We start from the raw sequence: 25,112 nt of genomic DNA on the forward strand, positions 1-25,112 counted from the left end.
AGCTTAACGTGACGCCTCGCGCCAAGCTGAGCGTGGCAACAACAGAGCGTTGGTCATCTAGCTTTCACTAGACGCGATCGGCATAGCTCCGAGCATCTGAATCGCGAGCATTTTTTAATCGCAAGCTTTATTATTCTGAAAGTCACATGGCGCCGAGAGTCAAGAGCTTGCATGACATCAAGTAGAACTTGATGTTTACATGACCATGAGCGTCCAGCGTTGGAACTTTGTTACGCCAGGCGCTATATTAAGAAATAAATATTAACTAGAAAGATATTATGTTCTCAGACCAAGGCCTGCTTGAACTAATTCTTGGTTGGGAGAGCTAGAATTAAACCTCTAAAGCATTGAGGCAGAATTCAGAACTTTAAGGAGTTGACTCCTAGGAGACAAGACATCTCTACCTAGGTTAGAGACTTGTAGGAGGAAGGGAGTGACTTTCAGAAACTCATGAGTGTTTTCTGAAGTTTCCATTTTATTTTGTACCTGCTGCTCCTCGTTCCGCCTTCGGAGTTTTTCGCTAAGGAAGACGGCAAAGGAGTCTCTGTTTATTATTTTATTATTATTACTAGCCAAGCTACAACCCTAGTTGGAAAAGCAATATGCTATAAGCCTAAGGGCTCCAATAGGGAAAGATGGCTCAGTAAGGAGAGGAAATAAGGAAATAAATAAATGATGAGAATGAATTAACATTAAATCATTCTGAGAAAAGTAACAAAGTCAAAAGACAGTGCTGATAGAGCAGTCCTCAATGCAGCATAAAGAACCTAACTGTAGATGTTGGTGCAGCAACATGTTCAGCTGCAACAGCAGGATGTGCATTAGGGCTTTTGTAAGAGAAGGCAGTCCCCCCTTTTTTGCTGTATACAGCCTGTCAGGATGTCAGAAGTTGGCAAAGCTTTAGTTCACTGATAAGGATCTTGTTCCTGAGTCTGGTGTTACGGTACAGGCACCGCCGCTTCCGCCAGACTGTTTTTCCTTCTGCTGAAATGCGGAGCGTGATGTAAGCGATGAGGAAGGCGAGTTCGCAATCAAAGTTTTCTACACCGGTGTCACCTAATGTTGATCCTAGTTGGACTATGCTGCTGGCATGAAGCAACGGCTCTCATCTTTTATGCAGTCTTATCAGCCTGCTGTTGGCAAAGCGTTGGTTCGTCATGATTCTTTTCAGGACGCGTTGTCGCACAAGCGGCCTACCAACAAGCTAATTTTGAACAGCGTGATAAGGCTTCTATATCCCATTGAGTGTCTTCTCTTGATACCAGACATCAAACGGCCAAGCGTGTTATAGAGCGTTTACCTTCCAAGCGCGGCGACGATCGCTAGGCAGCTAAGCGCGACATTGGGCGTCAAGCTGAACGTGACATTGGGCGTCAAGCTGAACATGACGTTGAACGTCAAACAAACTGTGACGTCCAACGTCAGTCACATACTGTTCAAGCTACGTCCAGAGGACAAAACCTCTCTCTGGAGACTCATAAGACTTTGCTTGCAGCAGTAAAAAAGGTCCACTGAATGATCTCTTTAGATCTCCAGGATGCTTACTTCTACTTCCGCATCCATCCGAACTTGAAGCTACCGGAAGGTTTGTGTATGGGAGGAAGTTGTCCAGTTTTGAGTTCTTTGCTTCGGGCTAAGCACCACCCTTCAAATAGAGGGTGTGTCTGTGACGACATATCGTTGTGTCCTATCCTTAGACCTCTGGAAAGAAGTATTCCAGTTTCGGGCCTTAGGCTTCGGCCTCACCACCGCCCCTCTAGTCTTCACAAAGATCATGATGAATGTGGCAAGCATGCTCCACTCAAGAGGCATCAGAGCCTCCTTGAACTTAGACGATTGGCTACTAAGAGCCCCCTCACTCAATCGCTGTCTGGAGGATTTGCGTCTGACAATGAGTCTGTCAGAGGAGCTAGGACTTCTGGTGAATTCAGAGAAATCTCAATTGATCCCTTCACGGAAAATCCTTTATTTTGAGATGGAGATTTACAGTCTGACTTTTCAGGTTTTTCCATCACCTGCAAGAATACAGCTAGCTCTCCTAAGGCTTTATGCCTTTCTAAAGAAGGAGTTTTGTTCAGTGAGGGAGTGGATGAGTCTCCTGGGAACCCCCTCTTCACTAGAACAATTTGCATGTCTGGGGAAACTAAATTTACGACCCCTTCAGTTCCATCTCAATTGCCATTGGAGCAAAGAGGACAACCTCGACAAGGAGAGCATTCCTCTTACGGAACCAATAAAAGAGTGCCTTCGTTGGTGGAACAACATAAACAGGTTCCAGGAAAGTCTCTCTTTGAAACAAAAGAGCCCAGACCTTGTGTTGTTTTCCGACGCCTCGGACTCGGGGTGGGGAGCAACACTAGGAAAGTCAGAGATTTCAGGTCTGTGGACAAAACAACAGCAAAGTCTCCACATCAATCAAAAGGAGCTGTTAGCAGTCCTGTTGGCTCTCAAGGGGTTCGAGAAGCTAGTACTGAACAATGTAGTACAAATCAATGCAGACAATACCACAGCTTTGGCCTACATAGCGAAACAAGGGGGAACGCATTTGAGGTCTCTTTACGAGATAGCAAAAACTCTTCTCGTATGGGCACATCAAAGAAAGATATCCCTGTTGACAATATTCATTCAAGGGGAAAAGAATGTGAGGGCAGACAGCCTCAGCAGGAGGAATCAAGTTCTCCCCACAGAGTGGACACTGCATCTAGATGTATGTAAGAAACTTTGGCGGATTTGGGGCCGCCCTCTTATAGATCTATTCGCAACTTAAAAAACCAGAAGACTAGAGAATTATTGCTTCCCAGTTCCGGATCTCGAAGCGTCACACATAGACGCGTTCCTGATGGACTGGTCACACATAGATGTGTATGCTTTCCCTCCATTCAAAGTGTTGTACAAAGTACTACAAAAGTTTGTGTCTCACGCGGGAACCAGATTGACGTTAATAGCCCCCTTCTGGCCGTCAAGAGGTTGGTTCACAGAGGTACTGGAATGGATGGTGGATGTTCCAAGAGGCTTGCCATTGAGAATAGATCTTCTCAGACAACCCCACTTGGCAAGAAACCATCTAAACCTCCAAGCTCTATGTCTGTCCGCCTTCAGACTATCGAAAAACTCGCAAGATCTAGAGGATTTTCGAAGGAAGCAGCCAATGCTATTGCTAGAGCAAGAACTTCTACTATCAGGGTGTACCAATCCAAGTGGAAAGTTTTTAGAGCATGGGGTAAAGCTAACTCAGTTTCTTCATCCAATACCTCTATACCTCAAATTGCCAATTTCTTTTTAGAGCTTAGGAGAAGGCACAATTTCTCCTCCTCAACCATTAAAGGGTACAGGAGTATGTTAGCAGCGGTCTTCGGGCATAGACATTTAGACCTCTCGAATAACAAGGACCTTCAGGATCTCCATAGATCCTTTGAAACCTCTAAAAATCATCAACAGGATTCATCAGCCTGGAATGTAGACGTGGTTTTAAAATTTCTTATGAGTGACAGATTCGAACCGTTGAACTCTGCTTTTTTTAAAGATCTGACTTTAAAGACTTTATTTTTAGTAAGCTTAGCAACAGCTAAGAGGGTCAGTGAAGTTCATGCTTTTAGCAAAAACATTGGTTTTAGAAAGGGCAAGGCTATATGCTCCCTGCAGCTTGAATTTCTAGCCAAGAACGAACGTCCTTCTCACCCATGGCCAACATCTTTCAGAATTGCTAACCTTTCTGATTTGGTGGGTGAGGTGCTAGAGAAGGTTCTTTGTCCTGTTAGAGCACTAAGGTTCTATTTAGACAGGACTAAAGGTTTAAGAGGCAATTCAGAAACTCTTTGGTGTGCAGTCAAAAAGCCTGCTTTTCCTATGTCTAAAACGCCTTATCATATTTCATAAGACTTTTGATTGAAGAAGCTCACACACACTGTGGTGAGGCAGACCTTAAGCTCCTGAAAGGTAAGACTCATGAAGTTAGAGCTGTGGCAACTTCTATAGCTTTTAAACAAAATCGTTCTCTGCAAAGTATGATGAATACAACGTTTGGGAGAAGTAATCTGTATTCGCATCACTTTATTTAAAACGTGTCCAGACTCTTTATGAGGACTGCTACACTTTGGGTCCATTCGTAGCAGCAAATGCAGTAGTAGGTGAATGATCTACCACTACACTCCCTTAATCCCTAGTACCCTTTTCCCCTCTTGGAACTTGTATATATTTTTATGATTGGAGGAAATTGTTAGACAATCTTCCGCAATCTTTGACTTAGTCAGGTAGTCATTTGTTCCTTGAGAGTGCCCGGAACAAGGGTACAGTATTAGTTGAGGTCCTGTCACCATAGAGGTTATTCTCCGTCTGACAGCTCCTAGAGTTCTTCAGCCCCCTTGGTGGATCGCTGGTTCTCAAAGGACAACAGACTTATTAATACAGAGAACCATTGAAGTCAGCTTCCTTAATAGGTACGAACCCTTAAGCTAGTTTTGTTTTAAACTCTTAAGTGAAATTCCATTATGTTGCTGTCTCTGACCCGCCACTAAGGGTGTCAATCAGCTATTATTATATAACTAGCGGGTAAGTTTAAATGTTTAAAAATGATATTTTCATAATAAAATAAATTTTTGAACATACTTACCCGCTGGTTATATAACTTAAAATCCCCCCTCCTCCCCTTTAGAGACCTATGGGCATGGAAAATCTGATACTAGGAGGGATAGTTTGACTTAACTCCGTGGTGGCGCTAGTGTATACCTGGCATGTCTATGCGATTGCTGCGAGTTTTGAATTTCTGCCGGACAGAAGCATAAAGCTATTATTATATAGCCAGCAGGTAAGTATGTTCAAAAATTTATTTCATTATGAAAATATAATTTTTTTTAATTTTCCTTTATTTTAGATGAGGAATATTTACCTGAAACCTAACTATTTTGTCATCACTTTTGCCGATACTTTTGCCTTCTGAAAACACAGGATACTAAATTTTCTTCTGTTGTTAGCACAATATCTAGTTTATTGCCTCCCCTAGTTGGTTTATTGACCCACTGATGAAAAAATTCATTGTTGATAAATTCTAGTAACATATGTCCCTCTGTGTTTGATGTAAAATTCATAATGTCCCAGTTTACTGCTGCATTGAAGTCTCCCATTAGGACAGCTAGCTAATTGTTAACTTCTTGTCCAAGTTGTCTATACAGCTCTTTGTCCTGTTCTTGTGTTTGATGTGGTGGTTTGAATATTACTAGTGTGGACATTTTTCCTATGGTGTTGATATTTGCACCTGTCACTTCACATTTGGTTTCTAATTTAATTTCTATGGAGTTTAAATGATTTTTACATGAAGCATTACTCCTCCCTTTTTTTTGATAAGGTGATCGGTCTTGAAAAGCTTGAAACCTGGGATTTCGTTATCTGCGATAAAATCCTTTGTTTTTTTCTTGAATCCATGTCTCAGTAATGCCTATGACATTTAGTTCCTCTCTAGAATTCATTGCCCTGAAGTTTTCCATTTGGTTTCCAAGTGACTGAGCATTGAGTTGTGCCAATTAGGAAATTTTCTATCTTTTTTTTTCTCTTCCTCTGTGGCTTTCCTAGTTTCCCTGATTTACTATTGTTTTAGTTTTACCTTTATCTGCATTATCCAAGTTTTCTGCCAAGTGGAGGATTTTCTAAGGGTCTAGTTTGTTCTTTGTCTACTGTGTTTAAGTAATTGTAAAGGCTGAGATTAAGTTGGTTTCTGAATACTTTCTTGCCTTCTTCACTAAAGAGTATTCTCTCTCTTTTGCTTTAGAAAGTGTTCCAAAGATATATAAATTCAACTTTCTTTTTCTGGCATGTGGACTTAACCTTTTATTTTATCCCTATGGCCTTACTGAGGGTGAAGTGGCTGATATTGAGTCTTGGAAGAATACATATACAGAAATACCTTGAGATACGAGCTTAATGCGTTCCGGGACCCGAGCTCGTATATCAATTCGCTTGTGCCTCGGATCAATTTTTCCCATATAGAATAACTAAAAAAAGATTAACTGTTCCCACCCTCTGAAAAAACACCTAAAAACAGTATATTACTGTGGAAAAACATGTTTTTAATTGTTCTAATTCACAACCTACGCTCACAAAATAACAAATACCTATGTACTGGTTATGATCTGCTATAGAATGTAACATTATTATGGGGTTCGTACCTTCGAGACAGACGGTAGCGTCTAACGGCGGTGTGTGGGGAGGAGGAGGGAGAGAGAAAGGAGAGGAGAGAGACTTGACAGCAGCACATTCGGTACGCTACACTTTTGTAACACTACGTAACATAACTTAAACTTTAAGTTTAACTTAAATGAAATTAGCTTACTGTACACACACTTAAAGATAAATGTTAATCTTATGTTACACTAAACTTAATTCTAATTTTGTTTTCATTTTAATTTTTTTACTTTTCTTCTTCCGGCTTGGCTCTTTTTGCCTCGCTTTTTGACTCGCTTTCACCTTCACTTTTTGCCGGCTTTTTTAAAAGAATCTATCTAGGGATGAATGCTTTTGTCTCCCCTTCAAAATGTTACAAAAATGACGTACACTAATGTCATCACAAAAGGCTAACACACAACCACACTCCACTCTCGTGTTTTTCAATTATTTCATACTCTATGTCGATTGTCATCATACGCTTTTTCTTTTCACTACCCTTGTTTGCACTCGCTTGCTTTGGACCCATTGCTTATTCACTTAATTATGTACTGATTAATGCAAAAAACACGTAAGAAATGCAAACACTACGGCCGATGCTCGAAGATAACTTTACGCAGCAGAGATCCGACGGGAAAGAGCGAGCGAGCGAGATATATATATACAGTGGAACCTCTACATACGATTGTTCCAACATCTGAAGTAAAATTCTATCAAATTTTTGTCTCGACATCCGAAGTCATGCTCCAACATCCGATGTAGATCTTGTTTACGCCGGTAGATGGCAGCACGTGGGAGGGACGCCATTGAGCGTCGAGTGCTCTGTTCTCTGTTCTTGTGTGTATCGTGTAGTTGTCCTCTGTTCGGTCTGTTATTAACAGTGCTTATTTTCTTCCTTTTCTCACATTTCCTTTTTGATTTTACCTATAATCATGGTGCCTAAGAAGCTAAGTTTCAGTATAGATAGTGGTGAGAAAAGGAAGAAGGCAATTCTTTCATTAGAATTGAAGCAAGAAATTATAGAAAAACATGAGAGCAGTGTGCATGTGAGTGATATGGCTAAACAATATGGCCGATCATCAAGCAGAAGGCACCCATTAAAGCAGTCAAACCATCGAAGGGAATCACCATTACTTCAAGACATCGTAGCAATACCATGGAAGAGATGGAACGCCTTTTGTTGATAGGGATAAAGGACAAAGAGATTTTTGGCAACGATCATTTGAGAGAAGGGCTAGCGTGATGAACAGAAAGAAAGAAAAAAGTGAAGCAAAGAAAACTAAGATAGCATTAACAAGCTCTTTTAAAAAAAGTCCTCTCTATATTTCTGTTTCTCTCTAAACATAGCATTAACATTCTCTTTAAATAAAACTCTCTCTCTCTCTCTCTCTCTTGTTCTTCTTCGCTGTTAGTGTGTTAGAGACGTCTATTAATTTTTTTCCGAGAGAGAGAGATTAAACAAAAATGTGCTTAGAGTACATATGATTTTTAATAGCGTCAACGAGTTGAAAGACAAATGTAACTAACGAAAGTAATATCAGCGAATCGGAATTCCTTTATTAACTAAAACAAATATTGATACAAATACACTCGTGTGCGTATGCACAAACACACCCACACAGGTGTAGGAATTGCTACACAGTAGGAGACAGACGGTCAGGGAGGAGGTAGAGATGGCGACTGCGATAACGTACCGTAACTCATCATTGAAAGTGATGAAAATTAAAAATCAAAAAGAAAAAAAAAATCTAAAAAATATGAAATGTAAAAATAAAAAAAACAACAAACAAGCTAAGTTAAATTAAAGTTTCCGTAGTGTAAGTTACGGTACGTTATCGCAGTCACCATCTCTACCCCCTCGCCGATCATCCGTCTCCTCCTTGTCTCCTCCTGCGTAGCAATTCCTACACCTGCATTGGCCTGTCTCTAAGGTAAAGTGACAATAAAAACACATTTTTTATTTATTTCTTTATAATTATCTTTTTTACATCCTTCTTTCATATTATGCAATTATGTTATTGTTATGTGTAATTATATGTAGTAATTTATTAAGGAGTTATTATAGGTTTTTGGGGTGTGGAACGAATTATACAAATTACAGTGTATTCTTATGGGAATACTTGCTCCAACATGCGATTGTTTTAACATATGAAGCAGTTTCTGGAACGAATTAAGATCGTATGTAGAGGTTCCACTGTATATATATATATATATATATATATATATATATATATATATATATATATATATATATATATATATATATATATATACACATATACATACATACATACATACATACATACATACATACATAAAGAGGAATTCAGTTTATCAATGATGAGGGAACGTACGTAATGGCCTCCATAATTTGAGTTAAACGTGAAGGCAACATCTCAAATTCTATTAGGAATTTGTCTTGTCAAAATTTATATTCCTTTTAATCATGAAATCTTCATAGAAATGCTATTTAATCTTCATTAAAAAGAAAAAAAAGATCACTCAGACCAGTCAAAGGAGAATTAAGATTGTCAACTTGAAACTTATTTACCGGGCTTAAACTGCCGTAAAATTATTCATGGGTAAATATGAATATAATGTAATAGGTTTTCATTAGTTATGGGCTTTTTGTACATTTTTGACATAACTATACTAATGATCCCATTGTTAGCCTGACAGTGCTTGGCTAAAGGATCTGTTCTTGAATTAGATGTGGTAATTGATGCAATATATATAAATATGAGCAAGCAAGATGTAAATACCAAGAAGGCTAATGAAAAAGATGAAGAGTAAAAGGCCAAATGCAGTTCCATTAGCTATGTACTCTAGGCATTACCAAAGAATCTATGAGAATCCCTTCAATCCCTAGAGGCTCCAACTTTTTAGTATTTACTCTACTTTTCCATGTTATTATTTTTCATCCAAGTTTTATAACTTCAGACTTTTCCCCTCATTGTAACTTGAAATACTGCCTCCCTGTCCCCAGTATCTAGTCCAAATTCCAAAAATCTAGTTCTGTCAGGGGTTATATCTACATGCTTCAAGTGTATGAGTTCCAGGGGATTCTGTTTACTTAGTTATTACCTAACATAAGTATTGTGTTTAGTATGTTAATTTAGATATTCATCAGTATGGTTGTTAGTTTTAGATTTTTTTATTCAAAAAGGTAAAAGAATAGTTTTGTTTATTAGTTTCAACTTTAGTTGTGAAAGGTGAATATCTTTACCTCTGTTACATAAGCAGCTTATAAATTCTAAGATAAGAATATTCACCAAAAAGTTGCTGTTCACAATGCCATAGTAAAACTCACTTGTATGTCGCAGCTTTCAACCCATAAATCATAAGATTCCTTATCGGCCAAGAAAGGGCTCTCGTCACACCAACCAATATTCCAAAAACTCATCTGCTCCTCCTGGCTGTGTCCATCCATTACTCTGCTTCTAACCTCATTTCATTAGATGACTGAAGTGTCAGTATCTTTGCTTCCATCTCTCAGGTCATCTTTCTTGCAATACCACTTTTTGAAAGATTTTCTTTTACAAAATTTCGTTTTCTTACTTCATATCTTATCCTTGTTGTGTCCTTAAGTATATAGAGGAATTTACAGACCAGGCTGGTGTCTGACTGTCTCTGCTATTTTGAGTTCTTCGTTTGGTTTCAACTTTGTGACTGTTAAGTTGAAATTCAAAGGATAGTTTACCATTTATTTATGGCTATGTTTCTGTGTTCCACCTAATATAACATTTGTTTTTATTCTTTAATTTTATTAAGTTTGTGTCAGTTTAAATTCTTCATTCATCCTTCTATGTCATGCATGAGAACATATTGAGTGATTAGATTTTCAACGTGATGACCCTTTTACGACTTCATTGCCCCAGGCTAGGTTGGTGACTGTAGGACTGGTTTTTACTTGGTGTGAGTGTATTTGACAGGGCTGGCTAAACAGGCATACAGTATTTTCATGCCCTCCATGACCCTCTTTTTCCCAGAGGAAGAAGTTAGAGCAGTGTTTGTGAGAATTGGGATGTTGTGCAGCTGTTTAAGTCTGTTTAGAAGAGGTCCAACAAGCACTGAAACAACTGTATAAGACCCAGGCAAACTTAACATCAATCTTTTTATTCAAACTAACCTACTGGCTAGTACAGTGTTAACGCGTTTGCGGCAGATTGATCCCCGCCTGGGACCGTGAGTTTAAGCTGTCAACTGGTCAGGCCACTGCTGTGCTTGGGCACCAAAGTGGGTTGTTGGGCTTGGCTGGCTGACATTTTGGTGAGCATCTATTCTGATGAAACTGAAACTAAAACCTGACCCCTTTAACCTTTTTAATCTTTAACTTCAGCTGGGTGGGAACTAAATGATGGCACCTGCTCTGGGTCATAATCTAGCCCTCGTTACAGAGGAAGGCTGGTCAGACATCATCTTTTGTTAAAATTGTTGAAATACACATTACTTGAAGAAAGGATTTCTCCAGTCTTGAACAAATCCAGGAGTAATGTTCACAGATGCCTCCAATCAGGACTGGGGACCACTTATGCACCTGGGAGCATGAGGCTTTTGGAGGACAGAGGAGCAGCAGAATTACATCAAGGCATAGCTGCAAACATAGTTTTATACCTTCAAGGTCAAAGCATTGTGATAAGGTCAGATAAGATAATAACCATAGCTAAAGTCACCTATTCAGTGGACCTGTGCCATGACAATCATCCCAAACTTCATCCTCAGGTCCTGCAATGGCATGTCTGATATGCACACCAGGTAACATGTCTGGTTCTTCTGTAGAAATGACTGCTCAATGCAAATGTATGCAGAGGGCTATGATAATAGTGGAGAATAGTTATTGTGGGCCTCCTTACTAACAGATTACCCATCTATTGCTTCCTTCAGCTGGGCCACAGACACAGTGCTGTCGGTGAGGTTTCTCCCTTCAGCCTGATCCACCAAACTTACGAAAGGCAGACAGTTGTGATCATCATCACCCGGTTCTGGTCATAACAAGATTTGATCCTGTACTTTAGACCTATTCGCCGATGTTCCAAGATTATTTCCAAACGGAGGTAGTCGTGGAGAGCCCCATATCCACAGGTTACACAACAGGCTAGGCTCCATCCAGTTTTATATGTGGAGGTTACCAAGCTGACTTACCCTAGTTTAAAGGTTGCTCATGAATGGCAGGGGCAAGGGACAGTGATAATGCTCCAGCTAGCAGGACAGTGCTCTAGAGACACCATTTAGACATGTGATCAGTGCACAAGCCCCTCTCCACCCAAGCTATGACCAGGGAGGGCCAAGTAATGGCTGCTGATGATTCAGCTGGTAGACCTATAGGCTCTGCCAAATCCCTCACCTTAGTTCACAAGGATGGTGGGATTATAGACACTACAAGAAACTTTTGACCTTGAGCGGAACTCCAGTCTGGCAGATCACAAGGCAGGGACGTTTCCAATAGCCATCATAACCTGTTACCACACCATGCAGGAAATCGACAATATACTTCAGGTGAAGAAATTGTCTTGGTGTAATAGTTATGAAGATACTGCACTTTAGGTCTCTGTTCCTGTGATGTGGACTAATACTTCCTGAGAGAGAAATATTCCCCTTCAGTCATCAAAGGATACGGGTCTCCTTACCTACTAGTTGGTGCAACTGAAAAAGCCTTTTACAGCATATAAGGCATCTTATGATTAAAGGGTTTTTTTGTGAAAAAATATTTTCCTGAATGCAGGAAATCGACAATATACTTCCGGTGAAGAAACTGAATGCAGGAAATCGACAATATACTTCAGGTGAAGAAATTGTCTTGGTGTAATAGTTATGAAGATACTGCACTTTAGGTCTCTGTTCCTGTGATGTGGACTAATACTTCCTGAGAGAGAAATATTCCCCTTCAGTCATCAAAGGATACGGGTCTCCTTACCTACTAGTTGGTGCAACTGAAAAAGCCTTTTACAGCATATAAGGCATCTTATGATTAAAGGGTTTTTTGTGAAAAAATATTTTCCTGAATGAAAATTTGTTTACTTTGGCATAAGATTTGCAATATAAAGGGAGGTACTAATGTTCTGAACACATGGGTAAACTTGGACTTCTGTTTATTAACATATAACTCAAAATTAACCATGTAGAACTCCATTAATTTCAACCACTTTTTTTTTTTTTTTTTTTATAGAAAGAACTACTATTTAGGATCATAGGAATTTTACTTATCAATGTTGAGTATTTTTTTTTAGAATAGGTAGCTTATAAATGATTACTATTTTGAGGTTTAATAGAAAAAGTAGAACTTCAAAAGTACAGTTCCATTGGGAAATTGACTGGGTTTATACTACATAAAAAGTAAAGTTAGAATAATTCTAGTTACTTGAGGAATGGGTACAGAAATTAGATTTAGATTAAATTCTTTTATATTTTGGTAAAAGCTGCAGTTATTCATGGTAATTTGCTTTCAAAAGAATATTAAGGACAATGACAAGTATGAGACTTTTAGTTGAAATTTATTATTTTGGGAAAGCAGTGTAGTATTGTATATTGTTAGAAGTTGTAACCATAACCTCATACTTTGAAGTTCTACTCTATCAACCTTCTTGTTGCATTTCAAAATGACTGTAGAGAAATTTCTCATGGTGTTTGTGAACTTTTTTGATAATTGTTTTTATAATATGCTGGTCGGTGGATATGGTTGAAAGGAATCTTTTTAATATTTAAGCCTCATAGGCAATGGAAACCTTTGTTACTTTGGCAAAGTTTTTGTTTTTAGCATATGGTTTGAATTGTGCCTTTGGTTTTCCATGGGAAAACTTCCATCTATAAGTGTTTGTAATTTAGACAATTTAGCTTGCTTTTATCGATTCCTTTTTTTATTGACTCATTTCTTCCATGTTGGGATAGGAGGACATGAAAAATTGATTTAAGATGATAAAATTTATTTCTATACCTGCCTTATATTCATATTGCTTCTCTCTCAAAGCTTGTCTTATATCGACATTTACCCGGAAAATTAGATTTATTTTTCTTTCCTTTCAACAGGCTTGAGCATCTAGTACAGTAATGTGTCAGTCTAGCAAATAATAGCTTGGACACGCTGTACATGCTTTAGCTTTAAATCTCAAAGTCAAATTAATCTCCTATCCTATTGCTATCACAAGTTAGTGGGGAGTAAGGTGGGTATGTACAGTATATAAACATCCTGTGAATATAGAAATTAGAAATTTTATTATTGAAACTCCATTTATTTCTATGAACCTCTCTTTCTCCCCTGATGTTTATATTGGCAACTACCACACACTAATGGAGGTAGCCCAGTGAGGGGAAGAGATAGGTAATTTACAATTCTAAAATAATAAACATATCAATTATCTATTTGTTTTAAGCTGGCAAATATACACTTGTCTGGCTGCTATTGATTTGCCGACAGTCAATTTGTCTGAATCCAATAGTTGTGTGTTCACACAATTACAGAATTGTGAATATACTGATGAGAAAATGAGGAAACCGCTCATATGTAGCAATTCATCAATACCAAATGAAGTAAACATGAATATTAACCCTTTTACCCCCAAAGGACGTACTGGTACGTTTCACAAAACTCATCCCTTTACCCCCATGGACGTACCGGTACATCCTTGCAAAAAACTGCTATTTAAATTTTTTTTGCATATTTTTGATAAATTTTTTGAGAAACTTCAGGCATTTTCCAAGAGAATGAGACCAACCTGACCTCTCTATGATGAAAATTAAGGCTGTTAGAGCAATTTAAAAAAAATATTCAGCAAAATGTGCTGGGAAAAAAATAACCCCTGGGGGTTAAGGGTTGGAAATTTCCAAATAGCCTGGGGGTAAAAGGGTTAAGAAATTAGATAACGGAGGATGAAAGAAATTTGTCGTAATGAACACCTGCCGAGGTTGTAGATTACAATGAAGCTTTCAGTGCGATAAATTAGCATTTATTAACAAGCAATGTTTTCAGAGCAAGTCATGATAATGCTATAGCCGAGATAGTTAAGATGTATTTGTAATGCTTTCTGAAAATAGACAAACGCTCACTATCAGAAAATAGGCGTATAAAATTGAACATGGTTGGGAAGTTGAGGAGGTGAAATGTTGAATGAACAGCCAGTGAGTTGACATTACTTTCCATGCCATTTATGTTACATGTATTCTTCAACCTCACATGGGTCATGACCAGGGTGCACAAGAAAAAACAAACTTCTCATGTAATTTATTTATTTCTGTTCTTCACTGGAGCATTTTTCTCTGTTGGATCCTTTTGGCTGATAACATCATGCTTTTCCAACCAGGGTTGTAGCTTAGTAATGGTAACAATTGGAACAGATCTCCGAAGTTTTGATTTACAATAAATAAATGGAAAAGAATAAAATAGAAATGAGATAAAAAAGAGGATATAGTACTTGAATTGCACTTATTTAAAATTTTCAATAGAAATATTCTTATATATGACATTTATTGTTTAGATTAGCGAATAAAATTTGCCTGAAATATTGCATACAAACAATAATAATATGAATGTTTTACAGAATTATTATAGAACTCATTAGCATCAAGGCTGATACCAACATTATGATGTTTAAGTTAACCATCTTTCCAACCATGCATAAACATACTGACTATTCCTCGCACAAATTCACCTCCCAACTTCCCCGCCAAGCTATATTTTTTGTAGATATTTTCACTCATGAGTGCTTGTAAACTTTCAAAATGTATCAAAAATTCATTTTAACTATCTTATTAATCTAAAATTGAATTGTTTTGCACAACGAAAAGTAGCTTCAATTAGATGACATTACCAACAGCTATTAGGGTCCCTAGTAATCTTGATAAACAAATCAAAACTCCTTTAAGATAATCCTTGGTGAATAACAAATTGGTAAGTCACTGAGCCGCTACTAAGACTTTCAAAAGAAAGATTCTTACACAATTTACAAGAGGTAGATGCAGTGTTAAAATCATGAACCTCAACATTCAAGTCTCATATGACTTGGATCCAATTCCCTGTTAGCTACTGTGGTCAGGGTTTTAACAAGAAAGGACTAATACCTATTCTCTGATATAACAATAACTTCTTTTCCTAAAAAGGGAATATGAAAGAATTCTTAGTCTGAATGTAAGTATAAGAGTTAAAATAGCCTTATTTTCTCTGAAACTTTCATAAGAGAGGTGGTAGTTTGCTAATGCTAACGGCAACAGAAAAAGTTTCTCAGCCATGAAATATTTAATTAAAAGGATCTCCAAAGGCTCAAAATGCAAAACTTTGAGATATTGCAATACTACACCTAATTCCAAAACCTTGCTCTGACCAACATAGGTTTTTCATTAATAAAAGACCTAAATACATATGTAACAAGAACAAGCACTTGTTAGAGCACATACCTTCGCCACTGCCACTTTTATCACCAAGAAAACTGATGGTGTTGTGGGTATTTGATCCCAAAACATCTGTTATCTAAATTTGTCATCGGAGTCTAAAAACTTATGATTTTCATGCAGTTTGACACTAGTTTCCTTACCCGCTAACAAGGGTAACTACATCACTATATCATGATGTACTGTATATCACAAGATAGGCAATTTGAATTATGCACATTTTGGCACTAGTTTCATGCAAAAATTAGCCATGATATGGTAAAAAGAAGTTTTTTCCCCTTTTGTGACCTTTGGTTTTGACTAATGACCCAATCACTTTTAAAATCTAATGGAATTGACTTTGGATCATGGCCAATCATCCCACAAAATTTCATGAGATTCGGTCAAATAGTTTTTGAGTTGTGCAAATTACAAACACACAGATAGACATATAAACAGGATATAGCAAAAGTAATTTTTTTACAATTTTTGTGACCTTGACCATTGACCAAAATCTATTCAAATTGTCCTTGGATCACGACCAATCATCCCACCAAATATCATGAGATTTGCCCACGATATAACAAGACTTATTTTACCTTTATGTGACCTTGAGCGTGATTATGTTGTATATCACAAGATCGGCAATTGAATTATACACATTTTGGGATTAGTTTCATGCAAATTGGATAAAAATTTATCACGATATAGCAAAACGATGTTGTTTACTGTTTTGTTACCTTGACCTTTGACCCAATCACTCCCAAAATCTAATCAAATTGTACTTGGATCATGGCCATTCATCTCACCAAATTTCATGAGATTCGGTCAAATACTGTAATATTTGAGTAATGGGAATCACAAAAACACTGATCGACATACAAAATACACGGTTATCAAAACATAGCCTTAGCAGCGAAGGTAATAATACCTGAAATGGATAAATCCAATATGAAAATGGAACTGATCAGCTACCTCTTTAACTTTTAAAGTTTTATCTAGTATAGGTGTACATTGTTCCACAAGAACCATATGATATGCCACACTTAATATATGAAGCAAGTGATTGCTCATGAGCACCTGAGTGAGTAAAGCGATATCAGGATTAACACTATCAATTTTGGAATACATTAGTTGAAATGAACAGACAGATTTACAGACAAGCAAGGGTTTCCCAGTTGAAGGAACTGAAATAATTTGATAGTGTATTGTAGACCATCATAACCCATGCTAAATGGTGCACTAGATATCACTGGGCAAAACTTGCAGCTTGAGACTATGGTTCAAAACTGGGCAGGTTAAGCTACAATCTCTGCCCTTGCTGGAAGTTTTGCTGGTCATATAAGATTGGACAAAAAAGCCAAAGATGACATGTACCTATGAAGCTCATTACTATCAAAGCCCAAAACCAACTATCTTAGTCTTTTCTGGATTTTCCCTTGAACTAAAAGTTAGTTTCCATTTTCATTTAGAAATTTTAATCTGGTCAGGAACTACATAAACATGTTTTTCCATAAGAGGAACAGGTAGGCCTTTGCATGCCTCATAATGAATAACTAAATCTCAATATTTCCCTTGGTACAAAACAAAAAGAGAATGAGGACCATGGTCGCCAAGAAATAACTCCTTTGAACAATAAACATAGGAATTACAGTACATGTACTTGCAAATCCATGAGAAGACATCCCTTATAATCACTAATAACTTGAATAACACTAATTTTCACAATCTGGAGGAGGTAAACACAGTGTCAATTTATGAAGCATAAGTCGACATGAAGGATGAAGGACTGAGCATGTATGGTTTACCCACACCAAATTTATTCCCATTAACCAATAGCTTCAACTCATTGCTGTACTTGAGACCTAAGCTTATTAAAAGGAAAGAAAGCAGGAAATTCTTAGTTTGGGGTTAAATGTCAAAGCTTTGAGAGAGAAACATTATAAAAATCCAGTGAGGTTCATAGAAAAATTATACTGTACTGTAACATACCATTTAGTGTCACTTATCAAACTACATAAAAGTGATGATTTTGAAAGCAGCAAAGGTTGATTGAGAATCTCAATACAGAGATTATAAAAATATAGGAGGCTTTAGTTGAGGATTTTTTTTATTTAACAGGAAAATGTTCTTGATTTACTGCTGTTTGATATTTGCCATGTCATATATAGGTTTCAAGATATTTATCGATTAAATGATACACATTACACATAAATATGTCCAATAACTCTTTAACTAGTTTTTATCACTTATATTCATGCATTATGACTGAGTTCTTAGAAATACCAGAATTTTTAATGATAATATTTTTCAGCACTCTGCCATTTGTGCCATATAAGTAATTTGTCTTCATTTAATGAAATATAATGATGTAATGATAAATATATAAACAATATTTGCACAAATTATGGCACAAGTAATGATGTATATGTTGCTATGTAACTGACTGTTTACATGTTACATCAGTGCTTTTGCTAAGGTCAGTGAAAGTCAGTGAGAAACATTTTTTTGTTTTGGAAAACATTCCAAAATGCTTTTCTTTTTTACTTTAACATTGAATGTGTACATGTTTAGTCATACATACAAACATTATTTCAATCTTAAAACATTGTAATTTTTGTGTAGTATTTGTTACCTAGCTATTGTGTATTCTTTATTATATATGTTTATTTAAGCTGAAATAGATTGCACCCTATGAAAGTTGCTGTATGCAAATAGTTTGACATTCATTTCTTATTTTCTCTTATTGATTAAGGTCTTAACAGGAGAAGGCCTCTGTCTGAGTTCTTTTCTCCCAGTTACTGTAATCACACACTGTTAATGTAGTTTTGAACAATATTTTGTAGGAAATAGGAACAGTGAATAAAATTTAATACTGCATAAATCTCTCTATAAAATTTGAATCTTTTAGTATTTTCTTATTGCAGGATTCATTTACTGTATATGTATTTTTATTGTTACTGTGCTGCACTAACATTAATCTTTTTATAGCCTTGCATAACATGAATTTAAAATGTTCGTACTATACGTCTAGAAAATTGTACGCCCTGCTGCTTATCCTTGGCTTCCTGTGGCTTGGTCGCATAGCAGCATGCTTATACAGTATGATTTTATTCCATGTCAGTGACTGTTGTTGCACCATTTTTGTTTCCTTCCGCTTGTCTGAATGAATTTGGCCTCTGTGCTGTCTTGGTGGTGGATCCCTTGATTGCATTGTGATTCAGGATAGACCACTTGCTAAAAGCACAGCCTGGTCATCATGGGTGGTTGTGAAACCATTGTAAATGGTTTTGTGTGGCCTTGTCATTTGCAGAGCTACATTGCTGATGCTTTTGCGGAGTGTTCTTAAATGCATTTTCGGATTTTTTATCTATTTTTTTTTTTTTTGATCCGAGTTGATATCTTTCACTCTTGTACACTTGGATAATGTATCCTAAGGTCTTTTGAGATTTGAGAGTTGTGGTTCAAGGTTGTTTGCACGAGAAGCATGAAGACCAAGTAGGAACATTCTCTCCTTAACAATTATAGAATTATGATTTTATTTATTATTTTTTATGTTTCGCTAAAATCTTTGAAATAGAAATTTTTAATGATTTTATTTGCAATAATGGATGAATTTTATTTTGTCATAAAAGTTGAGAGGAAAATTTTTTCTGTTTTTACAACTGAGGAATTTCATGTAATTCATATGATAGTGAAAGTTGTCACCAAGTCTTAACATTATGGCAAGTAAACAAATGTGAATCATAATTGTGACATTGATGGTGCATGTATGTCACAAATGCTGTAAATAGCTTGTTGACAAAATTATAAATAATGGAAAGTGCTCCATTCTGAGATATTCTTCTTAACTTCCACAGTTAGGGTTACAGATTTAAAGAGTAGTATATTCAGAGCCTGTTCTTTGGCCTTGGATTTTGTTATCCCAATTTGATGAGGAAATAGTAGGCCACCTGAATGATTTTCAAATATGTTCTGCATTATCAAAAACAGTTTTCCAGTTGGGGAAAATTAAATTTTTTGATTAGCAAGATTTATCTACCTGTATTTTTAAAGTTCATTGGAGTTCTAGAAAACTCATGATCAAAATTACTCTTCCAGAAAGTTTCTGTGTTCCAGATGATGCATAAATTAGGTGCAGTTCATGACGAAATTTAAGTTCCGGAAATGAGATTTTAGAGTGCACGTATGCTTGAAGAGGCTTAGAAGCACATTTCTTATTTTTATGTTTCTAAGATTAAGACAGTACTTCTGCACTGTTAGATAGTTCACATTCTAGCTGCGTTGCTGTTGTCAAAATGCATGAGAAATGACAGAAAAAAGTATATCAGTCCTTATTGATTTAGAATATCTGAAGTAGCAGTTTATGTATGACGTAGAGTTTATGAAGAGATACCGTTTAAAAAGAAGCGTTTTCACGATACATTCTCCAAAGTTGTACAAGGATTTAAGCTGGCTTTGAAAGCAAAGTTTGCTGCTCTTCACTCACATTGGCTAATAGATTACACGTAAGTTATGATTCACAGCTGTAATAAGAGGAGGAGTTTTTGAGCTTCCATCTTAAATAAATCATGGCCTCTTCTAGTTGAGGCAGATCTTCGTTTGGTTGATGATACTCCTGGCCCTGAACTACTTGGTGGTGAATTTGCTGGGATTTTGGTAGCGTAAGATGACAAGACCACACAGAGCACAGCTGTTCACCACGACCCCCACCAGCTGTGCTAGGCAAAGGTGAGACTAAGACTTGCCACCACCATTATTAGCCAAAGAGCCAACGATGATCACTGGATGGGACAAGGTTAGGCTGATATCCTCAAACCTATGGCCTTAAGGATTTGGGGTATGCATCCTGTCCCCACACAAAATATAACTGTAATATAAAAAAAGAGGGGTTGAAGCAGTTATCTTTTGATACTTCAACAACAGTCTTTCTACATTCATATTAAAAGAATACTTATAAGTTGAAAAGAACATGATTTGCTCTTAGTTTTATTCTATAGTAGTTTTTCAATCCCTTCTTTTAGACATTGAATTCTTCCCAGTCCTTGTCTTGTTTTAAACATGCTATTTTTTCTTTAGATATGCTTAATTTTCCTTTTTATTTATTTGGATTTGTTGTAATGGATATATGAGGTATTGTTGCTTGTTTGTGTATCATAGCATGGTTACTAAATAAGTTTTGTTTCTTGTTGCATGTTTTCAATGAAGATTTCCTGTTTTATGGCTGACTAACTTGTAGAACCATATGTAGATGAAAGTGGCTAGGTGTAGCTGTAACATATAGGTGTTTTTTAGATTAATAATACAGTAGTTTAGACAAAACTTTCCAGATCTAAAGACTAACCCCCATAATTCGTGGGATTGCAGATGAGAAATGGACCTCACACATGGCCCATATGTGGCCATGAGTTTTTAGATTGGATGCAACCATCTGATGGAGAGATCTCACCCCGGCAGTACACAGCTCTTATACGACGAGCCTCCTCCCTTCACTATCGCCCTGATCATTTCCTTGCTGACCATACTGGTGGCAGCCTTATGAAAAACTTAGAATACGGTTGTGAAAATATCACACAGACTGGTGACACACTGAAACATAAATATTCTTTAGACACAACAAGAAACAAGCATGTAATTGGGGAAAGCTGTACAGATGGACACTTACTGACTTTGACTAACAAGACTACAGAATCTAATAGTGACAAAGATGATCTGTCAGTTAATTTATTTATAAGGGGCGAAAACCAAGTAGGCAGTGTAGAATTAATGAACAATGCTCTTTTGTCAAGTGAGTTTGATAAAATGAAAATTAGTTCAGGTAGTAAGAACTATAATATTCAAATGAAACAAAACTTTTATTTGCGCATTGCAAGAGGAACTCATTTATCAGAAAGTAGTGATTTTAAGTTGGATGAAGTATCAAATAATGAAAAAATAGAATACTCAGGACTTGATGCAACCAAACAGGTTCCCCAGAAAAATGGTACAGTAAAACACACAGCTATCAGAGACGTTCATAAATGTAAATGCGCTTATTCAAAGGCACTTTCTGTAACTGATTTCACTAGATCCATTAAGACATTTCATATAGCAAGAGCTCCCCTAGTTGAATCAATAGCTTCTCCAAGCAAACTATTAGTCCCACCTGCTGTTACAGAACGACCTTATTATGATGGTGGCTATGACACTGACCATGACTTGACTCCTCCACACTCTAGCTCAGAATGTGATGATGGAAAGTTGAAGCTTATTTTGGACTCTTCACCGGTGTGGAGTCGTTATTTGGCGTGGCTTCAGAGAATGACCAAGGCTCAATGATAGTCCACTTAGGACTTCACTTGATGTCTTATTGATTTTGCCTTGCCATTAACCAGTCATTGTTTAAAGCCTTGATTTGAAATTTAATGTATAAGTGTAATTAATGTAGTATTTTGTTTTGTATGTTTTTTGTACTTAGAAATGTAATTAACTTGTATGTAAGAATTGTGAACAGTCTTTGTAATTGTGAATTTGTATTTACTTGTACTCTCAAGGATTTCAATAAAATAATGGAGAGATTTGGACGTTTAAAAACAAAATATATTGTAAATAGTATCAGCATGCCAGAGCTAACCTCCCTCACCATATTTGCACCATAGTTAGACTAGAGAGACACACAAACCACGGTTGACAGTGACAGACCTGTACAAGTATTTTGTCAAAGGACATAGACTTTGCCTGCCTTCTGAAATTCATCTGTCTGGTGGTTTTCCAGTTCTTCGCATTTTCTTTATGCACTCATGTTTTCTTGGAAATTTGAAAATATGAAAACAGTATAATCTTCCCCATTGGTCATGCACTTTATCTCATGGTATGGTTGTAACTACCTGTAATACTGAATTTATTTTTCAGATCTGTTGTTCCATGTTACAGGAATTAATTTTTTTGTGGATAACTTTATTTAAAGTATAGAAGCTGTTTTGGAGTGTTGATTTTATACTCATTATATACATTTTATGAGTGTATGAAAGAAAAAAGCTTTCATGTACCAATGTTTATATATGTAATCAGCCATATCAAATCTCTGTAAACAGCAGGTATGATGCCCGGAAGGAGATTTAGTGAACATTATTTAACTTGAACTTTCCTACATATTTAATGTAATCTGATCCAAATAGAAGGGATTTTGGAAAATCAACTCGATTGTACTAAGGAAATGTAATTGTGCTTGTCCTTAACAGGAGCGTTGATAATTAGATTTACTGTTTATTAAGAAATTGCTTGTCACTATACGAGATTAATTTAGACATTACCAAAGTCTCGTCTTTTTCACTGCTCTGCCTGGGCATGGCACATGGGTGATGGTGGCACACACAATCTTACAGGTACCAGGGGCAGCTAGCGGTGAAGTTGGCGCTGGACCTGTTAGTGGTCATAGTTTAGGCAAAGGAGGCACACCAGTCACCCTCTCTCCTGAAGATCGAGCCAGGGGAACAACTCCAGAACGTGTGGAATTTGAGAATTCTATGGTAGAACAAAGTGATGAAGAAGAGTACCTATCAGAAGAAGAATGGACGGACAGAAATTTTGGTGCCTCGGCAAATGAATTGGATGACAGTGATGGGGATGATGATAGTGATTTCTCTGATCTAAGGTAAGAGTCTCTCTCTCTCTCTCTCTCTCTCTCTCTCTCTCTCTCTCTCTCTCTCTCTCTCTCTCTCTCTCTCTCTCATATATTTTAATAGATTTAATATTTACCAAAATTAACAAGTTTGCATAATTATGAAATCTTAATTATAGATCAAACTTCAATACACTTAGGTAAAGGTAACATATGGCTGTAACTGAGATTGTTATGTTTGTTAATGATGTAAATATTAAGATGCTTCTTTGAAGGAAGTTTTAATGTAGTGCACGGATATATCTAAATATACAAACCCCACTTTAGGAGGATGGTAGGGTGATTACAGTTTTTGGGCTGATTCTTCAAACATCATTGTTTATATTTTTACTTTTCCTCTATACTTTTTCCTCCTATTTATGACAATGTGAAAGCTGAGTTTTGATACTATAGGGTGGTGAAGGCGAGCTCAGTGAAAAGCTTAGTTTTAGCCTACACTATGCCCTAAGTTTTGGTCTTCATATCTTAATGAAAAAATTGTTTCTTCGTCTCTATACTGTATGTTTCTATTGCTTTAATGTATAATGTGTTTTTGTAAAATAAATCATATATTATCCTATTCTCTTGCTCATTGAATTTTCTCTTATTCTACTTATTTAGTTCTGGTTTCTTATTTATATATTTAATTAAATTCTTATTTATTTTTAGATATTTAATTATCATGCTATGTATACAGTAGATTTAAAAAGTTTAAGTATTATATAACTGTACGAATTGATAAAAGCAAACTTTTGCAGGTTATCTCTAATAGACGCAATATTGTTATGTCATTGGTTCAGTTTAGCCATTTAATAACATTTTAGTTTGTTTGTACCCAACCAGCTGTCACATAAAGTAGTTTAGATTTAGATTTTCAAAAGTTTCAATGGAAAAGCTCTAATTTGGTTGAAGGAAAGTAAGTCTGCACTTCAGACACTCCTCTGTTTATCTTTGTTCAGTATTTACAGTTAGCTGCTGTTTAGTATGACCAAGACTATTAGAATTTTAAAATTCATTTGATAAACCTAGGTTGCAAGTTAATTTCTGTTCTGATTTACATGTGTGAGAGGAACCTGGTTATATCAGCGCAATTGGTTTGTATATAGTCAATTCAAGTCTTTCTTACTGAAGCAACTAGTACAGATAGCCTTCGCTCTTCGCTGAGGTTAGGTAACAAATACAGGCACCAGAAGTGAGAATGTGGAATCTGGGAATACTTGTTGCCCTAAGGTGGGTTAACTCCTAACCTAACAACTCGCTGCTCATTGCTTACTCGCAGTCGACTAACACACTAAGTACAGGAAGTTGTCGACTTACGACTGAGATAGGGACTGAGAGATGCGTCGTAAGCGATCTGGACGTATGTTGAACTAAAAAAGTGAAGTTTTCGTTGATTTATTACGCGGCGTCATGATTCGGCAATCATCCAAGTCATATTTTATCAATATTTTCTTACTGTATATCATTAATTTTCTAGTTTCATAGGATTTCATATGTTCTATTAAAGCATTATTTTATTCTTATTTTCAATTTCGGAAACATTTTAACAATCAACAATTGCCAACTTTTTTGTTTACTTTTGGTTTTGATCAGTTCTGCTGCTGATCTGAAGGTCCCGCTACCGTAGAGATAATGCGCACATACGACGAATGTCTTATTGTTTATATGATTTCTTAATTTATTTGAAATATATTTATGAGAATGAATATTACATCAGGACCAGTATGTTATAGGGTAGAGTTTTCATTTACTTCGTTTATAGTCATTATTATTAATCATACGAATTTGTTTCTCTCTCTCGCTCTTTCTCTTTCTCTGTGCGTGTGTGTGCGCGCGTGTACTGCTAGTTCATTTTTAAAGCTTCATACAGTATTTGAATTTTAGTTCATTAGTAAGCCTTCATGTTTCATTAGACATTATTGTGATTTATTAAAGCATGTTTGTGTTATATTTTTCAATTTCG

The 25,112-nt window shown here is 36.5% G+C and overlaps 1 protein-coding gene across 7 annotated transcripts in view; it reads left to right on the top strand.

The window, feature by feature from the left end:
* The window catches only part of Mical (Molecule interacting with CasL), a 442,383-nt gene that overhangs the window by 312,465 nt on the left and 104,806 nt on the right, over window positions 1-25,112 (top strand). For all 7 annotated transcript variants that reach the window (XM_068386751.1, XM_068386754.1, XM_068386755.1 and 4 more), the window contains one exon: window positions 22,875-23,143. In XM_068386751.1, coding sequence (XP_068242852.1) covers window positions 22,875-23,143 — 269 coding nt within the window. The remainder of the gene's footprint in view (window positions 1-22,874; window positions 23,144-25,112) is intronic.

The sequence above is a fragment of the Palaemon carinicauda genome, chromosome 14 (genome assembly GCF_036898095.1).
Source record: "Palaemon carinicauda isolate YSFRI2023 chromosome 14, ASM3689809v2, whole genome shotgun sequence".
Lineage (NCBI taxonomy): Eukaryota > Metazoa > Arthropoda > Malacostraca > Decapoda > Palaemonidae > Palaemon > Palaemon carinicauda.